This window comes from Schistosoma haematobium, chromosome 5, assembly GCF_000699445.3.
Source record: "Schistosoma haematobium chromosome 5, whole genome shotgun sequence".
Classification (NCBI taxonomy): Eukaryota; Metazoa; Platyhelminthes; class Trematoda; order Strigeidida; family Schistosomatidae; genus Schistosoma; species Schistosoma haematobium.
In genome coordinates, this window is record NC_067200.1 from 15,900,583 (window position 1) to 15,925,325 (window position 24,743).

The following is a 24,743-nucleotide window of genomic DNA, read 5'->3' on the forward strand; positions in this document are numbered from 1 at the left end:
GGAGCGTATCCGACGACGAGACACGAAATCAGTTCGTGGACTCAAATTCAAACCTTATGAACAGCGGCTCCAATCACTCAACCTTTACCCATTAGAGTATAGGTGACTTAATAATGGCTTACAGTATCCTTAACACTTCTGGATATCCCCTTAAACACCTAATTTAGCTTAGTTCCAACACATACCTAAGGAGTAACACCCAGAAATCGGAGTTACAACAAATGCTGGAATTCGCTGTCGACTGAACTAATCCAAGCGACTTCCCAGGAGTCCTTTAAGTGGAAACTTGACCTATTCATAAGGTCTAAGGATAACATCTTATTATAATTTACCAATTTCTTTTTTCCTCGATTGTCGTTAATATGTAGTGGCATTGGACCATAACCACACAATCCTCAAAGCTGAACACGAGGCAACTCGGAAAACAGATATTCAATATTTAACGTGGAGAAATACCTAACGATGGAGAAGGCGGGAAGAATGTATTGAATGAATTGGAGTTGATCGGATGGCATGGCTCGGCCATGCAGGCGTGGTCCCTCTGAATGTTACCTTATATCTCCTATTCATATTAAATATATTGTTCCTTCTCTAGCTTAACCTTGTTTTACATCATGTATTGGTAATTGATACGATACAGTGAGTTGGTGTAGTCGATGGTGTGACTTCCACTTAAGATCTTAAGATTAGGCAGTTATACCGTGACAAATCTACGATTTTGCGATTAGGTCTATCATTAACGCAGTACTAATATCATAGTAGACTATAATTCTACAAATATACTTGGGCTCCTGCTTGGAGATATTGGTTATCCACTGCTACTAGACACGGAAGCCCGTTAAGCAGAAGCTTCCTCTATTCCGTCCACAACCATGTGAACCAACCATTTGAAGATGTAGATGTCTTCGTAGTGCAGTCAACCACAAGATGAGAGTAAGCATTCTTGTTTGATGCTGGTCCATACTTGAAATGTATGTCAGCTGTCCTTTATGCAGGACTTTGCAGTGCAGTTTGCTATTAAAATTCCGTATAAGAGTGACACCACAGTGTCGAAAACAGTTCGACGAGGTTCTTTTATCCATATTGTCAAACGCCTTCTCGTAGTCAAGGATTCAGCAAAGATCTGTTTAAAACGTTTTATTGTACCTCTGTAGTTCTCACATTCGCTCACATCTCTTTTCTTTGGTATCTAAATGAGGCATACTTCTTCACAGTCTGTCGGCATTTGTCCATCTTCCTGAAACTCTCTGAAGAGAATCACTATGACGATGTCCTCTTGTCCTCCCACACTTGATGTGTCCAACGACCATGCTGATTTCTCCTGTTGTTGGTGGACCGACATCTTACAGGATGTTTGTGGGCTCTTCTTTGACGTTCGGTGTGTTCTGTGGGTTTGTTCTATTCAGGAACTGCCCAAAATTTAACAACCTCTCATCCCGCTGTCCTAGATTCCAGTGAATGGATTGCGCTCTTTGTGTTTTGACTCCTCGCTCTGGTTTACTATGTTTTCCTGCTAGTTTCTTTGCTGTATCATACAGTTGTCACGTATTTCCTTCTGTCACAGCTTTTTCCTGTGTTATCGCTTGGTCTCCCACGTACTTCTGCCTGTTGCATCATGTGCTCCTCTTCACACGTTTGTTAGCTTTTGTGTATTTGACCTGAGCCCTAACTTCCTCTGCTCTTGTTCGACTGTTGTATATTTCTGTTTTCGTGTTGTTACATTCCTGAATCCTATCCATGGTTTAAATGATAGGTTTTGCAAGGCTTGATACCTTTTGTTGAGAGCTATCTCAAATTTGTTGGGTTTGTCAGAATCTCTATGGAAAGCTGCAATGAAATCTTGTGATGCCGTTCCTCCAGTTGTCAAATGCTTTATGAGCTCTAGTCTCATCTTGAAGACCACAGGGTGGTGAGCTGAAGCTATTTCAGCTTCTTTCTTTGTTATTCCGTCTCACATGGATCATCCGAAAACTTTATTCACGCAAATTTGATCTATCGGATTCTCTGAAACATGGTCAGGTAAAACCCATGTTGCTCTGTGTATACTTTTGTGGAGGTGAGGTGTTGCCTATAACCGTTTTGTTGAATGAATATAGATATTCAAATCTCTTACCTTCTTCGTCTCTCTTCCAATCCATGACGTTTCATCATATCTCTATGCTCGGTGTTGTCCACTCAGACTTTGGTTTTAAGGTCTTCCATTAGGATGGTCAGGTCCTTTCTTGGGCACTTCGCTATGATCGATTGCAGTCTCTCTCTCGCCGTCGTTGCTATTATTGGTGGGTACGCAACACTGGATAACATACATTGTGATTCATTCCTTCTTTGTTTTGAAGTATGCTTTGATGATCCTGAATCCATGAGATTCCCATCCTATAAGTGCTTCACGTACAGTATCAGAGCAAATCGCTGCATTTGCGGAGCACTTTCTTCTTCATGACCAGAGTACAGTAGCATCTCTTCCGAATCTAACGTCTTCTGTCCAGCATAGGTTTATTGTGCTTCACTGATTCTGAGGACCGCCAAGTTGTATAGTAAGGTATAACTTAAACAACACCTTAATTCTTCACAATAACGTGCATATATAAAATGTAGATAAATATTTAAAGGTTGAGATCAACTAATCATGTAAAGAGAAATAAATGTGATATCCACTCGTGATTTTATTGGTTTGTTACATCCAACTTTTCGCTCGCTCCCGTTATTGAAGTACGGTGTATCGATCTATTTGCAAATTACGAACCCAAGTTAACAATAGAACCAAACTCCAATTTAGATACCAAATTTTGTTCTCAGTTTACAAAGAGTCGACCCAAATGCCCTTCATTTTTGTAGGTTCCCGGAGCAAAAACTCCCAAATGCCAAACCAAAGACAAAAGAAACCAAAATGTCCGAAAATAGTGATATAAACAAGCAAGTTCGGAAGTTGAGTAAAACAAATACATCCAAAAAACGGTGAAATTATTAATATACAATATAAAGGTTTTAATCAGAAAAATGTCTCCAGTTCTCTCGTAACAGGTTTCCTCAGAATCTGTCATTCACCCGGCATTTTTATTGTTATTAGTTTCAATCCACGGGTTTCCTTTTACTGTGCTGACGTAAAGCGAGCCAACCAAAATGTCAGCTTGGCGGTTACAGTATTCCAATTTCATTCATTAGGACACAGTACGAATCCTGTTTCACCTGCTACATCCCTTATGTCTACTGGCCCATTTAGATCAAACGCTCCTCAACATACCGACAATTTTCAAAATATATCTTTGTGTTCCTTTATTGCCTGCCTCTGATTTGACTGGGTTGTAGATCACCAACGTAGATGATCTATGTCAAAATGATTGGAGGCCTACTAGAGTTAGACGTCAATGGTGTGACAAACTAGCTAACGTCGAAGTCACACCTCGTGGTAAGGACCTTACGTGGACTACCCCATTGACGCATCAAGGTACCATAGGTGCTTTGAAGACTGTACAACACAGAGGACGTTATTACAGAAATATATTAGTTAAAGTAGATATAAGCGAAAGTAAGACCACTGCCGCATGGGCCATTCCATGGCATACGATTAACTGGTGCGCGTTGGTTGTCCCTGACCTTGACGAGGATCAGTGATTTGCTCGATATTCAATGACCCGACTGCCAGATGATTTGGCCAGGGTTTAGTGACATTTTGCTGGCCCTACATTGTTGAAACCCTTTGACTATAACGGTGTTAGAGACAAAAGCGTTATCAAACCCTGAATATCTGTGGCGTTTTTGCGTTCACTATGCTTGCAACAGATTTAGTAGACTATAAACATCTTTCAAACCTTCTAAGGACTTTAATAACAAGGGAAGTACCTAAATTTCACTGGAAAACCTATTCAGTTTATTTGTAACTGATTCGACATAGAACAAGTGTTGCTACATAGTCGAAGATATGACGCGAAATACTGGCAGATACCGCAATTGTATGGGATAGGTTGTGTGCCATATTAAGAATATTTCCCTCAAATACCATTTCTAAACACTGGGATAACAGATTACATGGCAATATGTGATATTCTACCACATGAGAAGGGAGGATGAAAAACATATAAAGTGAGGGTCAGGGTTTGAAGTGTAGCTTACAGTGAAATTCATACAGTCATACCTAGCATCTATCCACCATTTGCACTTGAAATATTAGAAATTCCGGAGACGGCATTTCTATTGGCTATTGAAAAAAGGGCGGATAACCTCAGTGCCTAATCCGTAACCCGCCTAATCTAATTTGGGGCCTTATGGGGACGCGGGACAAAAGTCCCACCGGGAGTAGTTGTCTGGTTGGCAAAGTATTGATCGAAGATTTGCCCAAACGAGCTATTTCTCACAATGACATACGTGATTGGTTAAAAAAGTATGGATGCATTTCAGGTATGTGAATCCGATCTGAGCGATTTGGTATTCAGTCTAGTGATCTATATATATGTTTCTTGCGTTATATAGTTGTTCGACCAGTCGCTAACACTTAAACAAGGGCTAGATAGGTAGTCTGGAAGTTGTCATTCTTCATAATTTCAGATACAGTGATTGCTAAATATGTTTGTGAGAGCATTAATTCCCATGTAACGAAGATAGCCTTATGGAATTGAAACACACTTTGTTGGTTAGATAGATTTAATTGATAGTGTTCTATGGGCCAAACGTCGTGTATTTCTTGGACGGATTCTGGGACATCAGCTTACATTCATTTTCACACGTATGTACTTCATATTTTATAGCTCAAATAAGTTTCGACACAACGAGCAGAGCGTATGTACTATTTTACAATGCTTTTGACACTGGATGGTTCGAAGCTTATTTGCTTGACTTTCAACAAGCGATTAAGATGCATATATTTGACTGGTTCTAAGATATATCACTCCATACCTCCAACCATTTGTCGTTGTTGTGTGGCCTCCAATCAATCTACACATGCGGTTGTTCACACTAAGTTCTGTAGTTCCCTGGACTTATTCTAAATCTTAGTCCAGGCTCCTCTTTCTCTCTATCTTATTATGACGATCAGCATTACTTCATGAAGCGGGTGGTGGCTGGGTTAACGTAACATTCATTTATTTTTTTAAATTTATTTCAACACATAGATATTGGTACAAAGAGGCACCAAATACATATGCGCCACACAAATCTCATTCGATATGTGTGAGGGCTGTGATACTGCACGGGTTCCCAGACCTAAGCAGGTGGTTTTCTTAGGGGGCCACACCCCGAGCCTTCGACTTAAAGGTCTGACCCACAAGGCAGTGGAGCATCGTCAGGAGATGCAGTCCCATGGAAGCCGGTGACCAACAATTGGTTCATACGCCATTTGTCCCCACAGGATACTGGAGCCCATGTGCACCATTGGTTTGGAATCCGGTTAAAGCGCCGGACATTCGCTTTTCGTCCTCTCAATTTCGTAAACAACACCCCCGCCACGAGAAGGCAATGAGTAGGACTTCCCTGGCAGAGGCTGTATAAGCGTGGCCATGTGAGAGCATTTCGAAAGGGAGAGCGGACTCTCCCCACTCTCGGCCGTACCAGGGCATTTGGGGGCTTAACGTAACAAAGCCACCTCAATCGATTAAACTTCATCACCATACCTCTTATACCGGGTTATTTATACTAATATCATAAAACGGTCGTAAATAGAAATGTTTGTGTTAGTGATTGAATGTTTATGTTAAGGACCTAAATCATACAGTTCCATCAGTGTTAACCAATGCAACATCGCACTTGAAATAATTACTGGGGTAAAATGCAATTACTAGTTACTTCTGGTTCTGGCGTCATTATTACGACCATGGTCACAGTTTCACAATATCTTTATAATCTGCCAGTTTTAGACAATTTTAGTGAGCTACCATAAGTAACCGAGAGTTGTCTCGTATTATTTGACACGTAGATTCTGTCACGACTCCGGTTACTCCATAAGGACCTGTTTATTCTAAGTAGTTTAGTAGCTGCTCCTGCTGGCGGGTTTTCTCTTCTTAACCGTACTTTTTCTTCCTGTCATAAGGATGCTCTATGAGCTTTTTTATCATAATACTCCTTTTCGTGTTCCTGTCACACATCCGGCTGTACATTTTTGTTCTAGAAATCGTAATATATCCACGCTGCTTGCTTGTTCAGTTCGACTCGGATATCGAGGCCGCTGGTGCTGTTCAGTGCGAAAATGGGGCTTCACTCTTTGGCACTAAAGTCTCTCTAAAGCATGTGGAAGCCGGTGATTTAAAGGCGCTGCGTCGTGCAGGCCCACCAATTGATCGGTTTTCCACAAATTTGCAACGGAGTTTCGGATCCATCTCTGGTCGTGATCGTGACCGGGATAAAAGTCGTGGATCCTTGCGCCGTGACCGCTTCCGAGGTCGAACTAAGTCTCCGGACAACAAACGTTCACGTGAGATCTCACCGCGTCGACACTCAAGGTCACCAATGTAAGTTTTTCTGATGAGTTCTACTGTCTCCACATTTCCGTATGCAAGTAGTGATAGTATGTTGCTTATGCTACGTTCTCAAGGATCGTCATATTTTTGCTATCATACTAACAATGAGTTCTATCGAAGATTCTTCTGGAAATTTTTTATTGTTTCAATGATAGAAATATGTATTAAGTATGCTGTTTTGCAACGTGGTAGTTCTCCCTAGATTGAAGAGTATTTCTCATTGTTGTCTTGTCATATGAACATTTGGATTACTTTAAAATGTCGGAAACTGTTCATGGACGTCAACAACTTCGTTTCAATTGGCCAGTAAATAAATATATTCTCACCTGTAATTCAGACGGAAAAACAATAACAGCTGGGAGAGAAATCGATTAGGATGCCCCATGATTTCAAAGAGGATGAGGTAGGTAAACAGGGCACCATCGAGAGCCGTTTGAGGAAGTTGTTAGTGAAGCTATTTCTAAGGGCAGTTCATATATCAGTAAATTTCGAGATAACTGTATTCTAAATAGAAGTTAGATCTCAGATGCACAACACATAAAACTGACTCCCACACTTGGCTGTTCTGTGACTTCAAAGTAGTATTTGATTCTGTCAGTAGAATGGCTTTAAGACGTAAAGAATGAACAACTATTACGATGTCCTCAGAATTCATAAGAAATTGTGATCGGAATTGATACAAACCTGTTTTAATCATCAGCGGCATTAACTTCTGCCAATCCTGTCCATCTTTGCCATGAATAATCTACTAAACGTAACTTTTCAAGAGTTGGTCACCAAATACTGGTAAGTTCTAGCAAATAAATTGAATGGTTTTCATATGTTTGGGGTTTGAAAAATGCAAAATGTCACGTAACCGGTCTGTATTGAACCATAGTTCAACACGTTGAGGTAATGTGTTGTGTTATTCACATTATGGTCTCGTAGAGCTGCAAAGTTCTTCCCTTAAAGATATAGGGAAAGTTTGAGGATTGGCTACATGCCTTGTATAACTATACTGATATCCACGTGTGCTTCTGTATCCAGTACCGTGTATAGTTTGTTGTGATACACAGCTGCTAAGTCTGACCGTCAAATAGCAACAACAATACCAATTGCATCAATATTCCAGTGATTCACTTCGTAGCGGAAATATAGAATAAATATATATTTTTTTAAGAATTAGCTTGGGCCGTTGAAGAATACCCAACTGTTTTTAACTGGAGTAAGTACACTGAAGAGACTAAACCTAGCCTCAGGCTGCTAAGCTTCTAGCTGTGCAATCTTCCTGAAGTTGTTTAGATACTAGGCGGATGAATTTAAGACCTGGTTCAAATAACCATGTTCCTTGTCACTCAAAAAATGTTGATAGGGGCAAACGAAAATAAATAAAGATAATACTACTTACAGTTGTTAAAAGCTAAATATAAAAAGCTTAAAAAACGAAACTAGGGAAAGAAAAGTAATGAATAATCTCGTATCTAGAGATTGGTTAAAGGTGAACAGTAAATGCGTAAGTTACTTTCTTCAGTATTAAGGTAGTGAGTTTTATAGTTTGTAATATTTGCTGGGGTTAAACTTATATTTTTATTTGCCAACTGTGTTGGTGTTCTGATTATTCCAATTACAGCATAACGCGTACTGATCGGCGTACAGTTCATCCACTAAACTGGCTATCAGAAGTTGCTGAACGAGACAAAAAGCTGTGAGATGTTTTTAATTGATCTTAATTTATCTACATTGTTGTTTTATCACCTCATCTATCTTATTCCACGAGTTCAGTGAAAAAGTTGTGTTGGGAAAGTGATGTTAGAACTTGGTATCTTGGCTTTATTATCGACAATCATTTAGATAAAAAAAACAACATTAGAACCAACAGAAAAAAAACTTTTGGCCACAGGATACTCAATGTAGATCATACGCTAGAAGTGATAGTAGCAACGGAATTAATAAGAGCTAAAAAGAAAATAAAAAGGAGAAATGAAAACTCCAAATAAATATTTTCAGAATTCATAAAAAAGTGTGACGTGAATATTTGTGCTCCACCGCAACTTCATCTCCAATAATCGTCCTCAAAACAATCAGGAAGTGTACGTCACTCCAATTATTAATCAGTGACTTCGGGTTTATGTCTGATAACCATAAGTTCATCTTGTCATACCGAAGACTGCATCTTCCACTGACAGTTGGTTGGTACGTGCAACATCATGATATTCGAATTAGTAGGTGTTCACAACCTCATCGACTGATTTGCCTCCCTAACTTGTTCATGCCCAACATTGCTTATTCTATAATTTCGCACGTCTAATACCCACTTAGTTACACAACGTTGACCACCATAAATAATAAGTAGACATGAATATTCGTATTCATTACAAAAACAGTTCGGGTAACTCATATTAATCCTTGCAGTTGTTTGCTATCCTAGCAGATCCAACATTGTTCCCAGAGTATCGACAGGCAATGCTGATACCACATGTCGTAGTAAAGATTTCGCGTTTCATTTATCAATATTAAGAATAAACATCCAGATGGAGAAACTTAGTTCATGGTTTTCGAATATTTTGGAATTTTCTCTCAAGTAATCATTTCTTTATGAAATGAACAAATTAGACTTAAAATCATTAGTCCGTATTGAATGATGTCTCAGTTTTTATTTTTGGAAATGAATTTTATTTAGGGATTTTATTTGTTAATTTACTTTTAGAAATGGATCCAGTCTTCTTGGTCCTGCCGATAAATCAACTGAAAAACCTATCGTTAAATCACCACCTTATATGGTGGCAATAATAACCGTCCAGCATGATCTTGTTCCATATGCTGAAATTATAGAACAACGTGTCACTAAAAGTCTAACTACACCAGGAAGTCCTTCTGTTACTCATATAGTAGTTCTACTGTCTGTAGATCATCTTAGCCCATGCCTAGCTGACCTTACCAAGGATGGTGTTCCGTTCGCGATCATTTGCACTATGACTAATTGGGCACACAACTCGTGCACATTACGCATTCTTTACGCTCCAACCCAACAAGGTAACTTACTAAGTATCTAGTTAGGATAAGTATGCATAGTTTTCTTACTATTCATGAATTAGAGGTTCAAAGGAACATCGGAGTATTGAATGACGTGACCACGTCTTATAATCACCATAATTGTTGCATTGGGATTTTTATCCTATTACCGTATGTTAGGTATCTATGCTTTTCCGGGAAAATTTCTGCGTTGTGAAATGCTCAGTATTACTTTTAGCTAGTTAACATTTTTGGAAAGTCCCGTAAACCAGCTCATTACATTCCTCCCTAATCTGATTGGACAAACATTTGGACTTTTACTAATATTATTATACCTCTCAGAAGCCTCTGGAAATTACCGGTTACTAATTACCCTTGTTTTTTGTAATTAAGTTAACCTTGAAAGTAAAGCTTCTTTCATACTTCCACCTTCTAGTTTTGTTTGAGGTTCAAGTGTCGAAGATTGTAAGTCTATAGGTCGTCCAGAAAGCTATTGTGTCAAAAGTTCAACGTACCGGACATATCAATGTTGTGTTATTTCAAGTAAATCATTTGTTGAACTCACTCTACTACTTATTCAGTCTGAGTTGTGTAGCTTTGATCATCAATATCTCCGATTTTAAAAGGTTAATCAATTTTCAACATTGCGAGTTCTCCAAAAAGTCATTTTGGTTTTCAATGAAGCTGAATATAATTAAACTAATTAAATAAGATTTATGCATATGCTCAGTCAGTTATTGACTTGTAGGAATAGTAAAGTTACTTTCATTTTAACTATTTGTGAGATGAAATACACCGGTAGAGTTCACTTTTCATTTATCGTCCAGAGCTCTTAAATGATAGTATACTGTTTCTTTTAAATGCATAAATAAGCTTAATTATGGCATATCCTACTTCGATACGTTATTTGATAATAAATGGTATGTCATCCCAATAATACTTATTCTTAGAACAATAATATTGCTGAGAAAAATCTGTGATTATTACTCATCTGTTTTCATTAGTCCTGGTGCTTTTCCATTTCTTTCTGGAGCAGAACATCGTAATATGCCTTTGGATGATGCATTAATCCTACTTCATCGAGAATACTCTGCATATACGACAAGCAGTAAAGAAGAGGTTGATACTGCTCCTCCAGACGATGCCAATTTTTTGCCACCTAGTCGCCATTTAGCTTCCCTACTTCATATGCTGGCTGATTCTCGTGTTCTAAGTGTTGGAGAGTTAGACGAGATCACTGTTTTTGTCCAGGAGCGAAAGCGTCGTCTGGAAGGCCGACGAAACGCCAACAGTGATGGTACGTTTTGTAGTTGCTTCAAGAGTAATATTTGTTTATTAATACATTTTACATCAGTTTCTGAGGTTTTTGTTTTTTATGAATTCACCAGCAATATTTGAAGCTTACATAAATGGGGTTGATTTATTTACTGTGATTTACATTACATTCAGACACCTCCGTATTCCTAGATCATGTGTTTTTCTAGTTACATACTTCATTGGACCATTTACACAGTGACTATAGTAATATTGTGAATAAAAAGTTAATTGTCTACTAATATATCCATGGTATTTATTGTAAACCAGCGGTCCTTATACTTAAGTGGTACATTTAATTACTTACTGCCTAAATTATTATATGTTGATAAAGTCAAGACAAAACGCTATCTATTACTTCATGTGCAAAGCCATCGACCAGTTGTCCTCAAATAACTATCCTAAGCTCCCCTATCCACCTTTTACCAGGTGATCTTAATTGTCTCGATGTTTGTTTCCAATTCCCGGCTCTATATGTTCTTCATTCTCCTTCCACTTTTTCTGCATCACGATGCAGTTAGATGATACTGGAGTTGGATAGGACACAATTTGTAGGAACCAGCAGTTTGATGGTTTCCACAAATTGCTGATGGTATCCAGTCAGCGGATGCTGAGTATTTTGCATACAAAACTGTCTATAAATACCTGTAGCTTTTTAATGATGGTCATAGTAGTTCTCCAATTTCCAGCTGTATACATCAGAGTTGTTTGAATGTCAATGTCGAAAATTTTGATTTTGGTGTTGGATGGCAATTGTTGTGAGTCCCATATTCCAATTGTAGAAATGCTCTTCACTCGTTTGTTTGCTTCTGTATGTTCAGACTGTGCCTTGGATTTCTCTGCTGTTGTTCGATCATTGTTGACTACTGTCTTGTTTTTTAATCATGCTCAGACTGTACACAGAAATTTGCCCTTCTGGCATTTCTTGGGCTCACTACCTGGTATGTTGAAGTTTTTTCTTCCCTAGTCCATTTCCAGTTGTTTTCTGGTGTGACTTCCTCTTTTTGGTGGTGTTTTGTTCTCTGAGCTGGATGGTTTGGTCGTGGAGCTTTCATCGTTCTTCTGAACGACATCATCAGCACAAACTTCAGTTAGAAGTGAAGTGTTCGAATTTCCCCATATGTGTTTCACAGCTTGTTCTGTGCACCTCGATGTTGATTGGTTCTTGTTGACCTTAAATTTATCATTGTTTACTTCTTTGTTTTGGTTGTGTCTCCCATTGGTTTGATTTTCGTTCCTATATTTGTGCATGATTTTCCTGATTGGTTGATAAATTGGATTGATTTCAATATGTTTGTTGATTGCTGATTGACCTGAGTGCCAAGCTTCTAAAAATTCTCTGGTGTTTTTGGAGTTTCCTCTGTCTAAGATTACTACATTTTCCCAATCGAATGAATGTCCGTAGTTATCCACGTGTATTGATATAAGTGAAGATATATCATGGCGTTTGACTGCTAATTGATGTTCATGTAGGCGTAGGTGGAGGGGGCGTCCGCTTTGTCCGATGTAGTGTTTGTCGCAGTTGGTACAATTTATTTTGTAGATCATGTTTGATTTGTTTTCCTTTGTTATTTCATCTTTTGGTTTGCATAGGATTGATTGTAATGATTTTGTTGGTTTGTGTGCCACACCTATCCCGAAGGTTTTCAGCAGTCTCGTTGCGGTTTCTGATATTCCTTGTATGTACGGTAGGGTGATCCTTTTGTTGATTTTTGTGCTTGATTTGGGTTCTGATGCTGTGTGCCGTTGGTGCTTTTTGATGAAGTTGATTGGGTAGCCGTTCTTTTGAAATATGTCCTTCAGGTATTTCTCTTCATTTTTCGTGCTGCCAGTGTGCTGCAGTGTGTCCTCGCCCTCTTGAACAATGTGTGTACGCAGTTGATTTTGTGAGCTCTTGGGTTGTTGCTGTTGTAATTGAGGATTTGATCTGTATGGGTCGGTTTCCTATATACTTGAGTTTCCAGTTTTCCTGTATCGGTTCTAGTGATCAATATATCCAAGAATGCTAGTTGGTTGTTTGACTCCTGTTCCATTGTAAACTTGATGTCGTTGAAAACGTTGTTGATCAGTTTGTATGTGTTTTCCAGTTCATCCTTTTTGACGATGACAAAGGTGTCGTCTACGTAGCGAATCCAAATTTTTGGCTTGATCACTGGTAATATCGTGGCTTCTAGTCTTTGCATCACTGCTTCTGCGATCAGTCCTGATATTGGTGATCCCATTGGTGTCCCTTTTGTTTGTTCGTAGATTTTGTTGTTGAATTGAAAATATGTTGTTAGGCATAAATCGATGAGTTCCAGTAGACTTTTAATTTGAAGCGTCGTGTATTTGGTGAGATTTGTGTCGTTGTTGAGTAGCAGGGATGTAGTTTCTTTTGCTAGCTGTGGTTCAGTTGAGGTGAACAGTGCTGTTACGTCGAAGGATATCATGAGTTCGTCGTTGTTGATTTGAATATCCTTAATTTGGTCCAGGAATTGTGTTGGGGATTTGATGGAGTGTTTGGCTGAATCTACTAGATGTCTCAGTATTCGTGAAATTTCTTTTGACAAATTGTATGTTGGCGTTCCGGGGAGTGCTACTATTGGACGTAGTGGAATGTTTGGTTTGTGTATTTTGGGTCTACCGTAGAATCGAGGGAGTACTGGTCCACTGGATTTCATTCTCCATTGGTCTTGTTTTGTTATTTCTCCTGCTTTGATTAGCTTGTTTAAAGTCTTTGAGATTTGATTGTCTAATTTTTTGACGGGATTTGTGTCCATCAGTTTGTATGTGCTCTTATCTCCGAGTAGTTCTTCGGCTTTGTTGATGTATTCTTCTTTGTCCATGATTACTGTGGTGCGTCCCTTGTCCGCTGGTATTATGATAATATCTTTTCTATTTCTGAATTCTTTCAAGGCCTTTTGTTCTTGTGGAGTCAGTTGGTTGTTTTCTTTCACCTGTTGAGTTATCGGTACTATAGTTTGCCTTATTTCCTGTTGTGTTTCTTCACTGATTCCGGAAGTTTTGAGTGATGACTCTAGTGCTGCGAAGAACTGCAGCTTTGAAGCGTCGCTTGTATTGTAGTTTAATCCTTTTTGGAGCAGGTGTTCTTCCGTATTTGTTAGTGGTTGTTTTGACAGATTGATCACGCAGTTGTTTGTGTTTTCTTCCCTGGGTGGTTTTGAGATCTTGATTAGTTTTTTCTTTAAGGTGTTTCTTCTTTGTTCTCTATGTCGTTTACATGATATCTCGATGGCTGTTGTCACGATTTCCAAATGTTTTGATGTGAGCATCCTTTGTAGCTTTATCTTTTGGTCTTCTATGACGTGTTGGTATTTGCAGATCCTGTAGTGTGCATCCGTTATCATTAGGTGTATCATTTTTCTTCCACTTTGTTCGGCAATTCTCCATCCTAACGGGCAGTTGATTGGAGGTCTATATCTTACACTTGTTGGTAGAACATGCTGGCGAAGACACTCATGGAGAAAATATAGTTGTTCTCGAGTGGAAGCCTGCCTTTTGGCGACTTCCTCTTCTCCTAGTGAACTTGTAAGGCTTAGAACTTATTGCTGATATCCTCATTGAACTCGCCTAACTTGTCATCTCGAAAAAACTGTGTACTAAACTCCGTAGTGATACTTGTCCAATTGTCCAGTGCTTCTTAAGTTTCAGTTTCAATCAAAATGGTCAGGTGTTTTTCTGGACATTTGTCTAGAATAGACTGACCTTTATCGCTTTTCGCTGTTATCAATGATTGGTACATAACACTAGATAACATTCACTGTGCTTCTTTGGACAGCATAAATGCAACTCCTTGTGTGTGTGGAATTTTCTACGTGACCAGAATACAATAACAGCTCTCTTAAAGTTTATCTTTTGCCAAGATTGTTTCCAATAAGTTCCACTTACTCCAAGCAGTTCAAGTTTATGTCTTTTCATTGTTGTGGCTGTATCAGTTAGCCTACCAGTCTTCCACATTGTCCGGTCATTCCATGTACCTGCATTTATTACACTGGTTGTCAGAAGAGATAGTAGCGTTTTGGCTTCTGAAGGATCTTGGCTTTCACCACGATGCGTCATAACTTTTCAGTATGAAGATCTTTCAGCTGTCAGGGCAGAGGCCAAATGGTTCGAATGATTTTTTATTGGGTGACGTTGTCTTCGTAAATATTATTTTTACAATATGGGGTTGGTAACCCTACACCTAATTCTCCCATCTCACCCGGGCTTAAGACCGACAGTAAATCTGTAAGGGCTCCTGGCAGATTTAATATCCTACCCTCAACTGATAATAATTGTTATTATTTACGAAACTGAGTTTTATTTTCAGCAATGCAATTTTTTCTAAAGTTTATTCGTACAGTTTTCGTTAATATCACATTAACTTAATGACTTACTAGTCCTTGATAATCCATTGTTGATTATTTGTGTGCATTTTAATATTTTTGATGGTAAATTTACGGGATCCGAAATGGTTGTTGATTGTAAACTTATATAGGAAATCTGGTAATTTACAAACTACTATTTCCCTTTTCATATATATTTAAAGTTATTGAGATGGTGAAGATTTGTAGCTCAGGTGGATGATTTTGGTGGAGTTTTGTTCTCTGAGCTGGATGGTTTGGTCGTGGAGCTTTCATCGTTCTTCTGAACGACATCATCAGCACAAACTTCAGTTAGAAGTGAAGTGTTCGAATTTCCCCATATGTGTTTCACAGCTTGTTCTGTGCACCTCGATGTTGATTGGTTCTTGTTGACCTTAAATTTATCATTGTTTACTTCTTTGTTTTGGTTGTGTCTCCCATTGGTTTGATTTTCGTTCCTATATTTGTGCATATTGAAATCAATCCAATTTACTAACCAATTAGAAAAATCATGCACAAATATAGGAACGAAAATCAAACCAATGGGAGACACAACCAAAACAAAGAAGTAAACAATGATAAATTTAAGGTCAACAAGAACCAATCAACATCGAGGTGCACAGAACAAGCTGTGAAACACATATGGGGAAATTCGAACACTTCACTTCTAACTGAAGTTTGTGCTGATGATGTCGTTCAGAAGAACGATGAAAGCTCCACGACCAAACCATCCAGCTCAGAGAACAAAACTCCACCAAAATATTTAAAGCTATTCACAACAAAACAAATGAAAGTCTAAATCATTAGACAAGTTTTATAAAAATTATCTTGACATTGTAGTCACTATGATGTCTATGTCAATAGCCATATCACATTTACATTACGGTGATTCAGACAAGATGATTATTATTTGTTTTATTTAAACAATTGAAAATTGATGGAGACGGGCGTCAAAATAAACATAGCCATTAGTTACGCCTGTTACCCCTCGTGAAGAAGCATAGGACGCCCACCAGGATTCTCCATTTCACTGAAACATACCCGTACAAAAAGAAAATAAGATTGCGAAGAGGTGGAGGACGGAGGCTAAGTATAATCTAAATACATAAGTGAACAAGAGCAGTATATAACAGAAAAAGGAGCTCAGTTAAGAAAAATGGAACCAGAAAGAATCCTTTCAGTCAAGGAAGTTCTCTCTTCTAATAGTTAAAGAGCCTTACAACAAGATCGCCATTGGATTTTATTTTGAGCCATGTCTGATAATGTCTCAAGCCACTGAGTTACATCATCTATCGGACCCTAACCAGAGAGTCCTAATGGATCGACATATACCAGTCAATAGTTTGGACGTAATCGGAAGTAGAGTTTACCCCCAATAGTTGTTGCATAGATGATATAGACCCTTTCTAAAGATGACAACAACAATCGCGTCAAGATGATGGAATACATTGTTTCTCAAACAACCTAGTCAGTTCTCTGACCGGAAGGTTGCTACCATTGTTAGAAAGAGCTGGGGGTAAGTCATGTGGACCTGGTGACTTTTGGTGGTTCAGGATTTGAACTTTCTCGAGGGCCTCCACCTCGTCAGGTGGCTCAACCGGTACCGGCTAGAGAGAACAGAACTAATCCATAGGACGGCGAAGAAATGTCGGAAAACGCACTCCCGTGGTAGCCGGGAATCAAAGATATGTTTGTGGGTCTTTCATCTCCTCGCGATCTTGGAGCGTATGCGCACCATTGGTTCTAAACAATGGTTTGTCAACTCCCCTAGGTAAATCCTCTATATGTACCAACTAAGTTTGAACCGTGGATGTCCATTTTTCATCCCTTCACTTTCGTAAAAATACTTTCGTGGTGAATAGGACTTTCCTTTGGAGTGATTGTAACCTGAGTTCGTGCTTCTAAAAGTAGATGCTTGTAGTGAATTTAAAAATTTGAAATGATAATCGTTAAACTTACAAATATTTGTTTTTTTTCGACTGTTCCCGAATTATCATCTCTTTTTTATGTTTATGAACAAGACTGTGAATCTATTTATGCATAGGTCCTTTTGTGTTATGATAGACTGACTGACGCTTAGGGATACATTCGCTCTCGTATGCTAGACTTCACGAGTTTCTTTAAATAACGTCTAATTCTTTTATTCTTCTGATACTATCCTTGTTATCACACCCATATATTTTATTGAGAATATAACTAATATCTTTTTTCTCTCCTGGTTTTTTTCCTTTCTAATTGATTCATAATAAATGTATCGCGTGAATGTGGAATTATTATATATCACGTCATTGTTCACGCTACTACTTTTAATCCAATTGGTCTTCATATCCTATTTTATAAACAAACAAATGAATGAATGATATACATTGACCACTAGCCGGTGCATGCAGTGAAAATACAGCTGAGCTCAAGTCAAGAATTTTAAGCATGCTTTATCCTCAGCCTGTTAGCTCTACTGTAACTACAAACACTGCTTCTTCCAATGTACCAGTTGACGCGGCTCATCAAACTCAAGATTTAACAGCTACTAGTATTGGAAGTAAATTAGCTGAAAACTTGACTAACCCTATTGTACAAAAAGCCATAGATACGTTAATGTCATATCCTTCAAACTCTGTGCCTCAAACTGCAACGCAAAAGTCGCTTAGCGCTATGGATACACAAAATATGCAATCTAAGAACTCTTTTCGCAACAATATAAAGCCTCATTCTTCTTTAGCGATTGCTGCATATTCACCCAGTTGCATGAAACAGCCTACCAGTTGGAGCTATGAAGATAATAGTTTTCGGCCAAGTCGACCGCTAATTTCCAATGACTTTAGTCAGCATGTCCCTTATGGACAGCATACCAGACCTAGCATGATCCAGCAGCGTGAATATCCCAGTGACGAATCACGTAAGGGTCCTGGTTTCATAGAACATGGAGTTCAAAGATGCGCTTATCACTCCGAATTCGAAGTAAATGAACCAGTTCTTGATTCAAATGAAGAGTTCACAGAAGAAAGTGCTTATCCAGGTTGGCCTAGGAGAAAAAGAAAAAAACGAGGTTGTAAAGCTCCCTCAGGCGATTCATATCAATATCTTGACCCTAAGAGTTATGCACGTCAAAACGTTGACCAGCAATCTCAACAACCTGTAGATCTTATGTCTACGGAGGTTCATCCAGTCGGTGCTGTAGCTGAAGCGTATAAATATTCTCAAGCTAACCCCCTCATATTCAATCCGGGAGTCCGTGGTAGATCTCAAAGAATAACCGGTGGGAGTTCATCTTATGACAATTACAATTATCAATCATTTGGACCGCATCAGCCGAATAATTTGAATCTTCATACCCAATCTTATGGTTATCCCAATCCATCTTCATTTTATTAGCACTTTTACGAGTAAAATTTGTGTCCTGTAAGATTAGTTCAGTTTTTTTCCAACATATTTACATTCGAACATATTTTGCTAAATGTTATTGTAATTAATTTTTTAAACAAAGCGTTCTGCTCATATTAACTTTGCTGGGAAAATGAAAAAAAAACAAAGAGGATACAAACAAACCTCTATAATTTCCTTTCTATTTAAAAATGGGTTGATTTTTTCAGTGTTTGTATTATTGTACCGCGTCATCCTGTGTTGTTAATTAGAATTCATCATTTTCAACCTCTGGCTAAAATAACAACATAATTCGCTTTAAAACTTGTTCTTTTTTGTTAAAAAATATTTTGTGCTGGGGTATGTGATGTATTGGAATTCCTTTCACTCAATATTCTAGCCGTTACAGTTCAACTAGTTTGCTCTCAATTATATTATCAAGATTTTGCTGCTAATATTGACTCTGTTAGTTAATATAGCCGATTTCCCTTTTATTTCGTTCCCTGCTTTGGAACAGTAAGCGTGAAGTATGCTTTTGTTCACATTAGTCTATTATTTACAGTACCAACCTTTACTCCAATAATGGTTCCTACCGAATGCCGAACTTCTAATCATTCATTGAGTTCAATACTCTTCCGTAATGATGCAAATTCTTAATATCCGCTATCATCGAAATACGTACTGACTACATATGTCTTTAATTTCCTATTATGTCAATCCCACACGTTGTGAAGACTTTTGAATACAACTGGTGTGACTCCATAGCTTTGATAAGTAGTGTTCTTCGAGCACACTTGAAACGAAGAAGGAAGCGTTATAGTCTAGTATCAGATATTATCAGATGGTATTTAGCTAGGTCAAGTAAACAGTAAACCGTCGATGATACTGTCGTTCCTATTTTATAGTGATTACACAATACTTCGCTTACAAGTATTTGATTCTATCTGCTCTTCGAAAATAAAACTATATGGAAGATAAAGTAAGTTATATAATGATTCTTTCTATTCATTTACTTAATAGTTCAGAGTTAACGGTCCTAAAATCGGTCTATAAATAATTTTAGGATCTTAAGCTATCCCAATTGTTTTCTTCATACTGCCTTTTGCTATTTTCGGTCTTTATAATTTTCCAGCTGGCAAATGAGTTTGAAAATTTACTATTTTGTAAATATCACCTTTTCACGTCTACCCTGAAGACAACTGTCTGGGTAATTTCCGCATATTTAGATAAGTAATAGCCGCCATGTACAAGTCATTAGTGGAGTCAAGTGTTCTGCTCGATGAGTTAATATTATAATTATGGACTCGTAGTACTCTTTATTTGAGGACTTTATTTTTAAATGCACTCGTATAAATCCACTTCTGTCAATGTAATACTGAGATCAATAAAAACAAAATTCGATCCTGTTTTTTGTTTCATTAAATTTGTTAATTGTTGAAAGTATCCTAAGGCAATATGAGTGCTTGTAAACTCAATTTTCTGTCACTAAGAAAAAGAACGTAAAAATAAGTAACTTAAATTCATTTCCATGTACGACAGTCCATAAACTAATTTTGTGAGACGATGATCTTCAAACCACAAAAATAAGTCAACACAAGTTTCACTGTCATGATGTTGTTCTGACTCACCCCAAGTGAGTTTTATTCTTTGTTGATGTTAAGATTCTATACAATAAAATCTTCCATTCGAATCTTCTACTCCTTTTCTTTCAAATTAATTAAAATTGATTACAATAGCCACAAATCATTGCTTACAAACTTTAACTGAGTTCCATGCTTATCTGAGAATGTTGAAATTAGCAGTAACTAAGCTAATTCATATATCTTAAAGTTACTTAATAACATCAAACTTACTTGCTACAGTTTCTTCATCAACCACACCGTTTTATTATTCGAATATAAACGGGCATTTTAAATGTTATGTTTTATTGTCAACAAAAAAAAATACATGCAATGTATGAAAGTTGTGATTTTTTATTTTCTTAAGAGAATAGTTCTAGGTGTCCTCATAAAGACAGATTTTTTCAAACGATCAGAATATTTGAAGCTTTGCAAATGTTCATTATAAGTTTGGAATAACTGCCAGATTCTACTTATGCAAACTAAGCTGAGGAATCATCCTATTTCCCACTAAATTACTCTTCACATTATCTCAACTATATACCAATAAATGGTAATATAAGTATAATCGTTTTGTTGTGCGATACTCTTACTACAAATGATCTAATTCAGTCTCTTTGTATCTGTTATTTGCCAGAAAATTAAGACGTCAAGCTTTCTCTCATGTAAACTACAAAAAATCAATTTTACAGTAATCGAATCAAACCAACTTCTGTTTTCTCCATGTCTCATTAAACAGTTTCGGCCTTACATTCGAATAGGCTGTTAGCCGTATAATAGATATGGAGTTCTGGTGCGTCTTTGTTTTTTATCAAACTTACCTTTGTTAATTCTGTAGTTAGTACTCTGCTAGCTAAGATCGATATTGGACGTTGTAGCCCTCTAAAAAGTTAACGATAATTGTTCGTTAAAGATAGCCAATCATTTCCACTATATCTCTCTATTAGTTGATGGTATTCGCTGAGTCTATAAACTTTGTTATGGAAGAATACTGCTCTTTGTGGCAAAGAAACGGTATATTGTGCGAATGAATTTAATTGACTACTTCATGAATTAACTACTGGCAAACAATATTTGTTGACAAGTTTTATCCAAATTAAATTTAATTTGGATAAAACTTGTCAACAAATATTGTTTGCCAATAGTGTGGACCTATATCATCGCTTAAAATTTTATTTGGTAGAGTAAACTTGTGGAACATAGATGATTATCTGAATTCTGAAAAATTCAGTTGATCTAGTACTACAACCTTCATAGTCTCAAACTGTGAAATCGGTCAGTGATTCACTGTTGTGAGTGATGATAATCACAGCCAGCAGTTGTTTTCCGGTCAACATTTGATAAAAAACCTTTAGAAATAACTCAGTTTCTATCATTTTACTTGTCTTAGTTTAAAATATAACTTTTGAGAAATTTTTTGGAAACGGAACTAATGCTCCTGCTGAAAGTCAGGGTATTTTAATTTCAATTATACTGTATTCAGTTTAATGGCTAATAAAATCCATTGTTTTGAATATGGTTGTTGCCAATATCTGATGTCATGTAGATAGCCACTAAAAAGTATTCTGCAGTTTTTTTGTTCTAGTTTGAATTCCTCGCAAGGGTCGTCCTTGAGTTCAAAGTTGAACACATTTTTAAACCATTGGGTTGGAATCCATTGTTTTGACGTAAGTTCTTTGTTAACATGGTATAACAGCAATTCATTACCATATGTGAGTGGCCACCTTCAAGGTAAATTAGTTTCCACCAATTATGTAGTCAAAGATTGTCTTATGCGTAGAGATTAATTTGTTTAGTAAGTCATTTTACCGTCTAAGCAATAAGACTCACCAAGTTTGTTTAAATGAGGTCGCATAGTTTGTTAATTAGGCACTTACGATTAGTGATCAAAACTAGGAATTCATGTTGTTTTACTCCATGAAGCAATATACTCACCTTAGCAAGTTTTAATTTAAGTTTTGTGTCGTGGTAATCAAGCGGAACTTACTTGTCACCGAGGCTGGTAAGCTGTATTCCATCCACGAATAGTACACTAGTTGGAGGATGTATTTTACCTAATGAATATTCAACTGGGGCTCTACACACATTACTGACTTAAATCAGTTTTATGCGTAATGCAATAATTAGAAATCAATCAGATTATCAAATGAAAACCATAACTATTAAATTAATATATATCTACCAACTGAAAGATTTTGTAACATGTTTTCGCCAGTCGTGCCATATCGATCTTGAAACTTCTTACAAGGAAGTAATACTACAAGAACTTGATTTCAAACCTAAAAGTGCTTATTTAACATTATTTCTGATTAAATTGTTTGGTTGTGATTTACTTTTAAAATCGCATGCTTCGAATTTTTACTTTTTGCTATATCAACCGACAAATACTGAGTAGTTCCGTTTACTTACTGGCTATGTTTTCTCTGACTACACCTTTATTGTTTTTGGGTTTCAATTAGTCAAATACAACAGATTACTTAAAAAATCATTGTCACGTGATATACAGGGACATTAGATCAGTCAATGTAGGGTCTAGCATAAATTTCAATTAGTCCTAGTGGCTGCATCTGACACAGCGCTAAGAGAGGAAATTTAGTGAGTTGAAATGGGAAATAATATCATCTGAAGTGAAGAGCTTAACGCGTTCAGAGTTCAAATGAAACAAATAATGTCGATAAAGGCTAAAGTGAAGATCCCGAGTCACATATAGACTGAGTGCAACTACGACCTGCCTTGAACCGTGTCACTGGAAATATTTTCGTATGCACACAATAAATAGCAAGATTTAATATATATTGGTTGCTTGGATCTTCTCATCGTTGTGTAGATATGCAATCGATCAGTCTTTTTTGGTAATATATGCATCCTGTGAGAATTGACTCAATATTGCCCCTAAGTTACAAACACTAAAAGCAGGTACATCTACCTGACAAGTCCCAAATAGGACGAAACTCGCGTCTTGGATTCCACTTCTAGCCATCATTGCTTAAAGCAGTAAGACTTTGTAATTAAGAAAGGTAAGAGAAAACAGTTTTTCAGAATATGGAAATTGACATTCGGTTATGTATAAATAGTAACTGTTAACCCTACACTAGACATAATTGAATTTCATTAATCTTTTAAGTTAAAAGTTAGTTTATTTATTTAACATCTCGCTGGTTTTGTCGTTAATTTCAGTTTTTGGTACTTTTATGTCTCACTTAAAACCAATAGTAGGGTGTTCATAAAATTTAGCAATCAAACATGATAAGAGTATTCATATTTGAAGTTACGTTAAAATTTATGGAGAAATACTGTTCGTCTCAATTTTCAAATCTGAAGTGTTAACGAGTGGTACATGGTGTTAAATATTTTAACATATATAATTAGTTTTTTAGTTTGATTCCTTTATGAAGGTGTGTGTTTTTTTTTTAGCTCTGAGGTCGAGCATCAGAGTTTGATCTGAACATTCATGTAAAAAATAGGCATATTTTACTTTTAAAAACATTCGCCAGATATTTATTACCCAATGATGGCGTATACAATCAACTTTCTCATGAGCATATTCTAGATGTTTTCTACATTTTCATTTGTGGGATTATGATGGGTAATTGGTGGCAGTCATCAGGATAAGTACCACTTTTAAAGGTTATTCACCAATACATTTACAAAGTTACTGTTAACGACATAGGGTTATAACATTATTTGTAATGAATATTAATAACGAAAATTATTAGGTCTTCACAATTGTCATTAGCAATCTTATTTTTAACAGTGTCTCTGCAGTTGATTAGATTTATAAAGATCAATAACTTATCACAGATTTATCTCTATATAGTGACAAATTAGTTTTGATGTAACCGTTAGTCTGTAAGTAACACCACATTACAACAAACCTTAGTTGATGGCAGATTAATAGAGACAGTTAGGAGCAAGCTTGAGTCCGACGAGGAGCATCAATTCCATCAAGACTGTAAATCACCTTGCTGACCAGTGTTGACTACCGCAAAACTTAATCGTAGGACATCCTCCCAACTATATGCAATTACCTAATGATTTTATTTATTTATTGATAGTCCTGAGCTGTTGTTCTGAAGTAACTTTTTGTTCTGATGATCTCTTACTGGTTAATGTAGCTAACTGAAATTCTTCTGTGCTTTATTTGCTTTACAGTAATACATTTGGATATGTTAATCATTGCAATGTCATGAACTCTTATCTCTTTGTGTGTATATTTATTGATATGATGAAGATTACTGACATTGGTTTACTGGTAATTTTTCTAGATATTATTACCTTTTATCCCTCAGAATCACTTCATAAAATGCATTTCATATTTCTGTTTATGCATTTATTATGGTGAATATAAATTTGTTCTTTTCGTGATATTACAGTACATTACGATGAATAAATAAAATTCTGTTGTATTTTTATTCACTTATTTTGTTGAAATATTCCAATTTATTCATGTTTTGTTTTTCTTCTGCTTATAATATTAATAAAATAATAATAATAATAATCACAGATCAACTATGAAAGGAAACAAACAGAGTTTGATCAATTGGATCTTTACTTTTTTATATAGCTATTGTTATCATTGTCGTTTTTTACCTTCTTAAAATAGTGTTTGCATTTTTCTACGTTTCTTTTTTGTATACATATTAGAAACTTACAATTGTGTCCTAATTGTC

General features: G+C 36.8%; 1 protein-coding gene across 2 annotated transcripts; it reads left to right on the plus strand.

The window, feature by feature from the left end:
* The first annotated feature begins 4,214 nt into the window (after positions 1 to 4,214).
* Positions 4,215 to 24,735, plus strand: NCOA5_1 (Nuclear receptor coactivator 5). 2 transcript variants are annotated; one of them, XM_012945205.3, is made up of 7 exons: positions 4,215 to 4,395; positions 6,098 to 6,437; positions 8,056 to 8,130; positions 9,133 to 9,458; positions 10,474 to 10,734; positions 17,472 to 21,740; positions 24,226 to 24,735. In XM_012945205.3, the coding sequence occupies exons 1-6, from the start codon at positions 4,263 to 4,265 to the stop codon at positions 18,464 to 18,466; spliced, it is 2,130 nt and encodes a 709-aa protein (XP_012800659.1). In that variant the 5' UTR covers positions 4,215 to 4,262; the 3' UTR covers positions 18,467 to 21,740; positions 24,226 to 24,735. The 2 variants fall into 2 exon arrangements, with proteins under 2 accessions (XP_012800659.1, XP_051064993.1); XM_051217577.1 differs by lacking the exon at positions 17,472 to 21,740 and having other exon boundaries at positions 6,098 to 10,734.
* Positions 24,736 to 24,743: the final 8 nt, after the last annotated feature.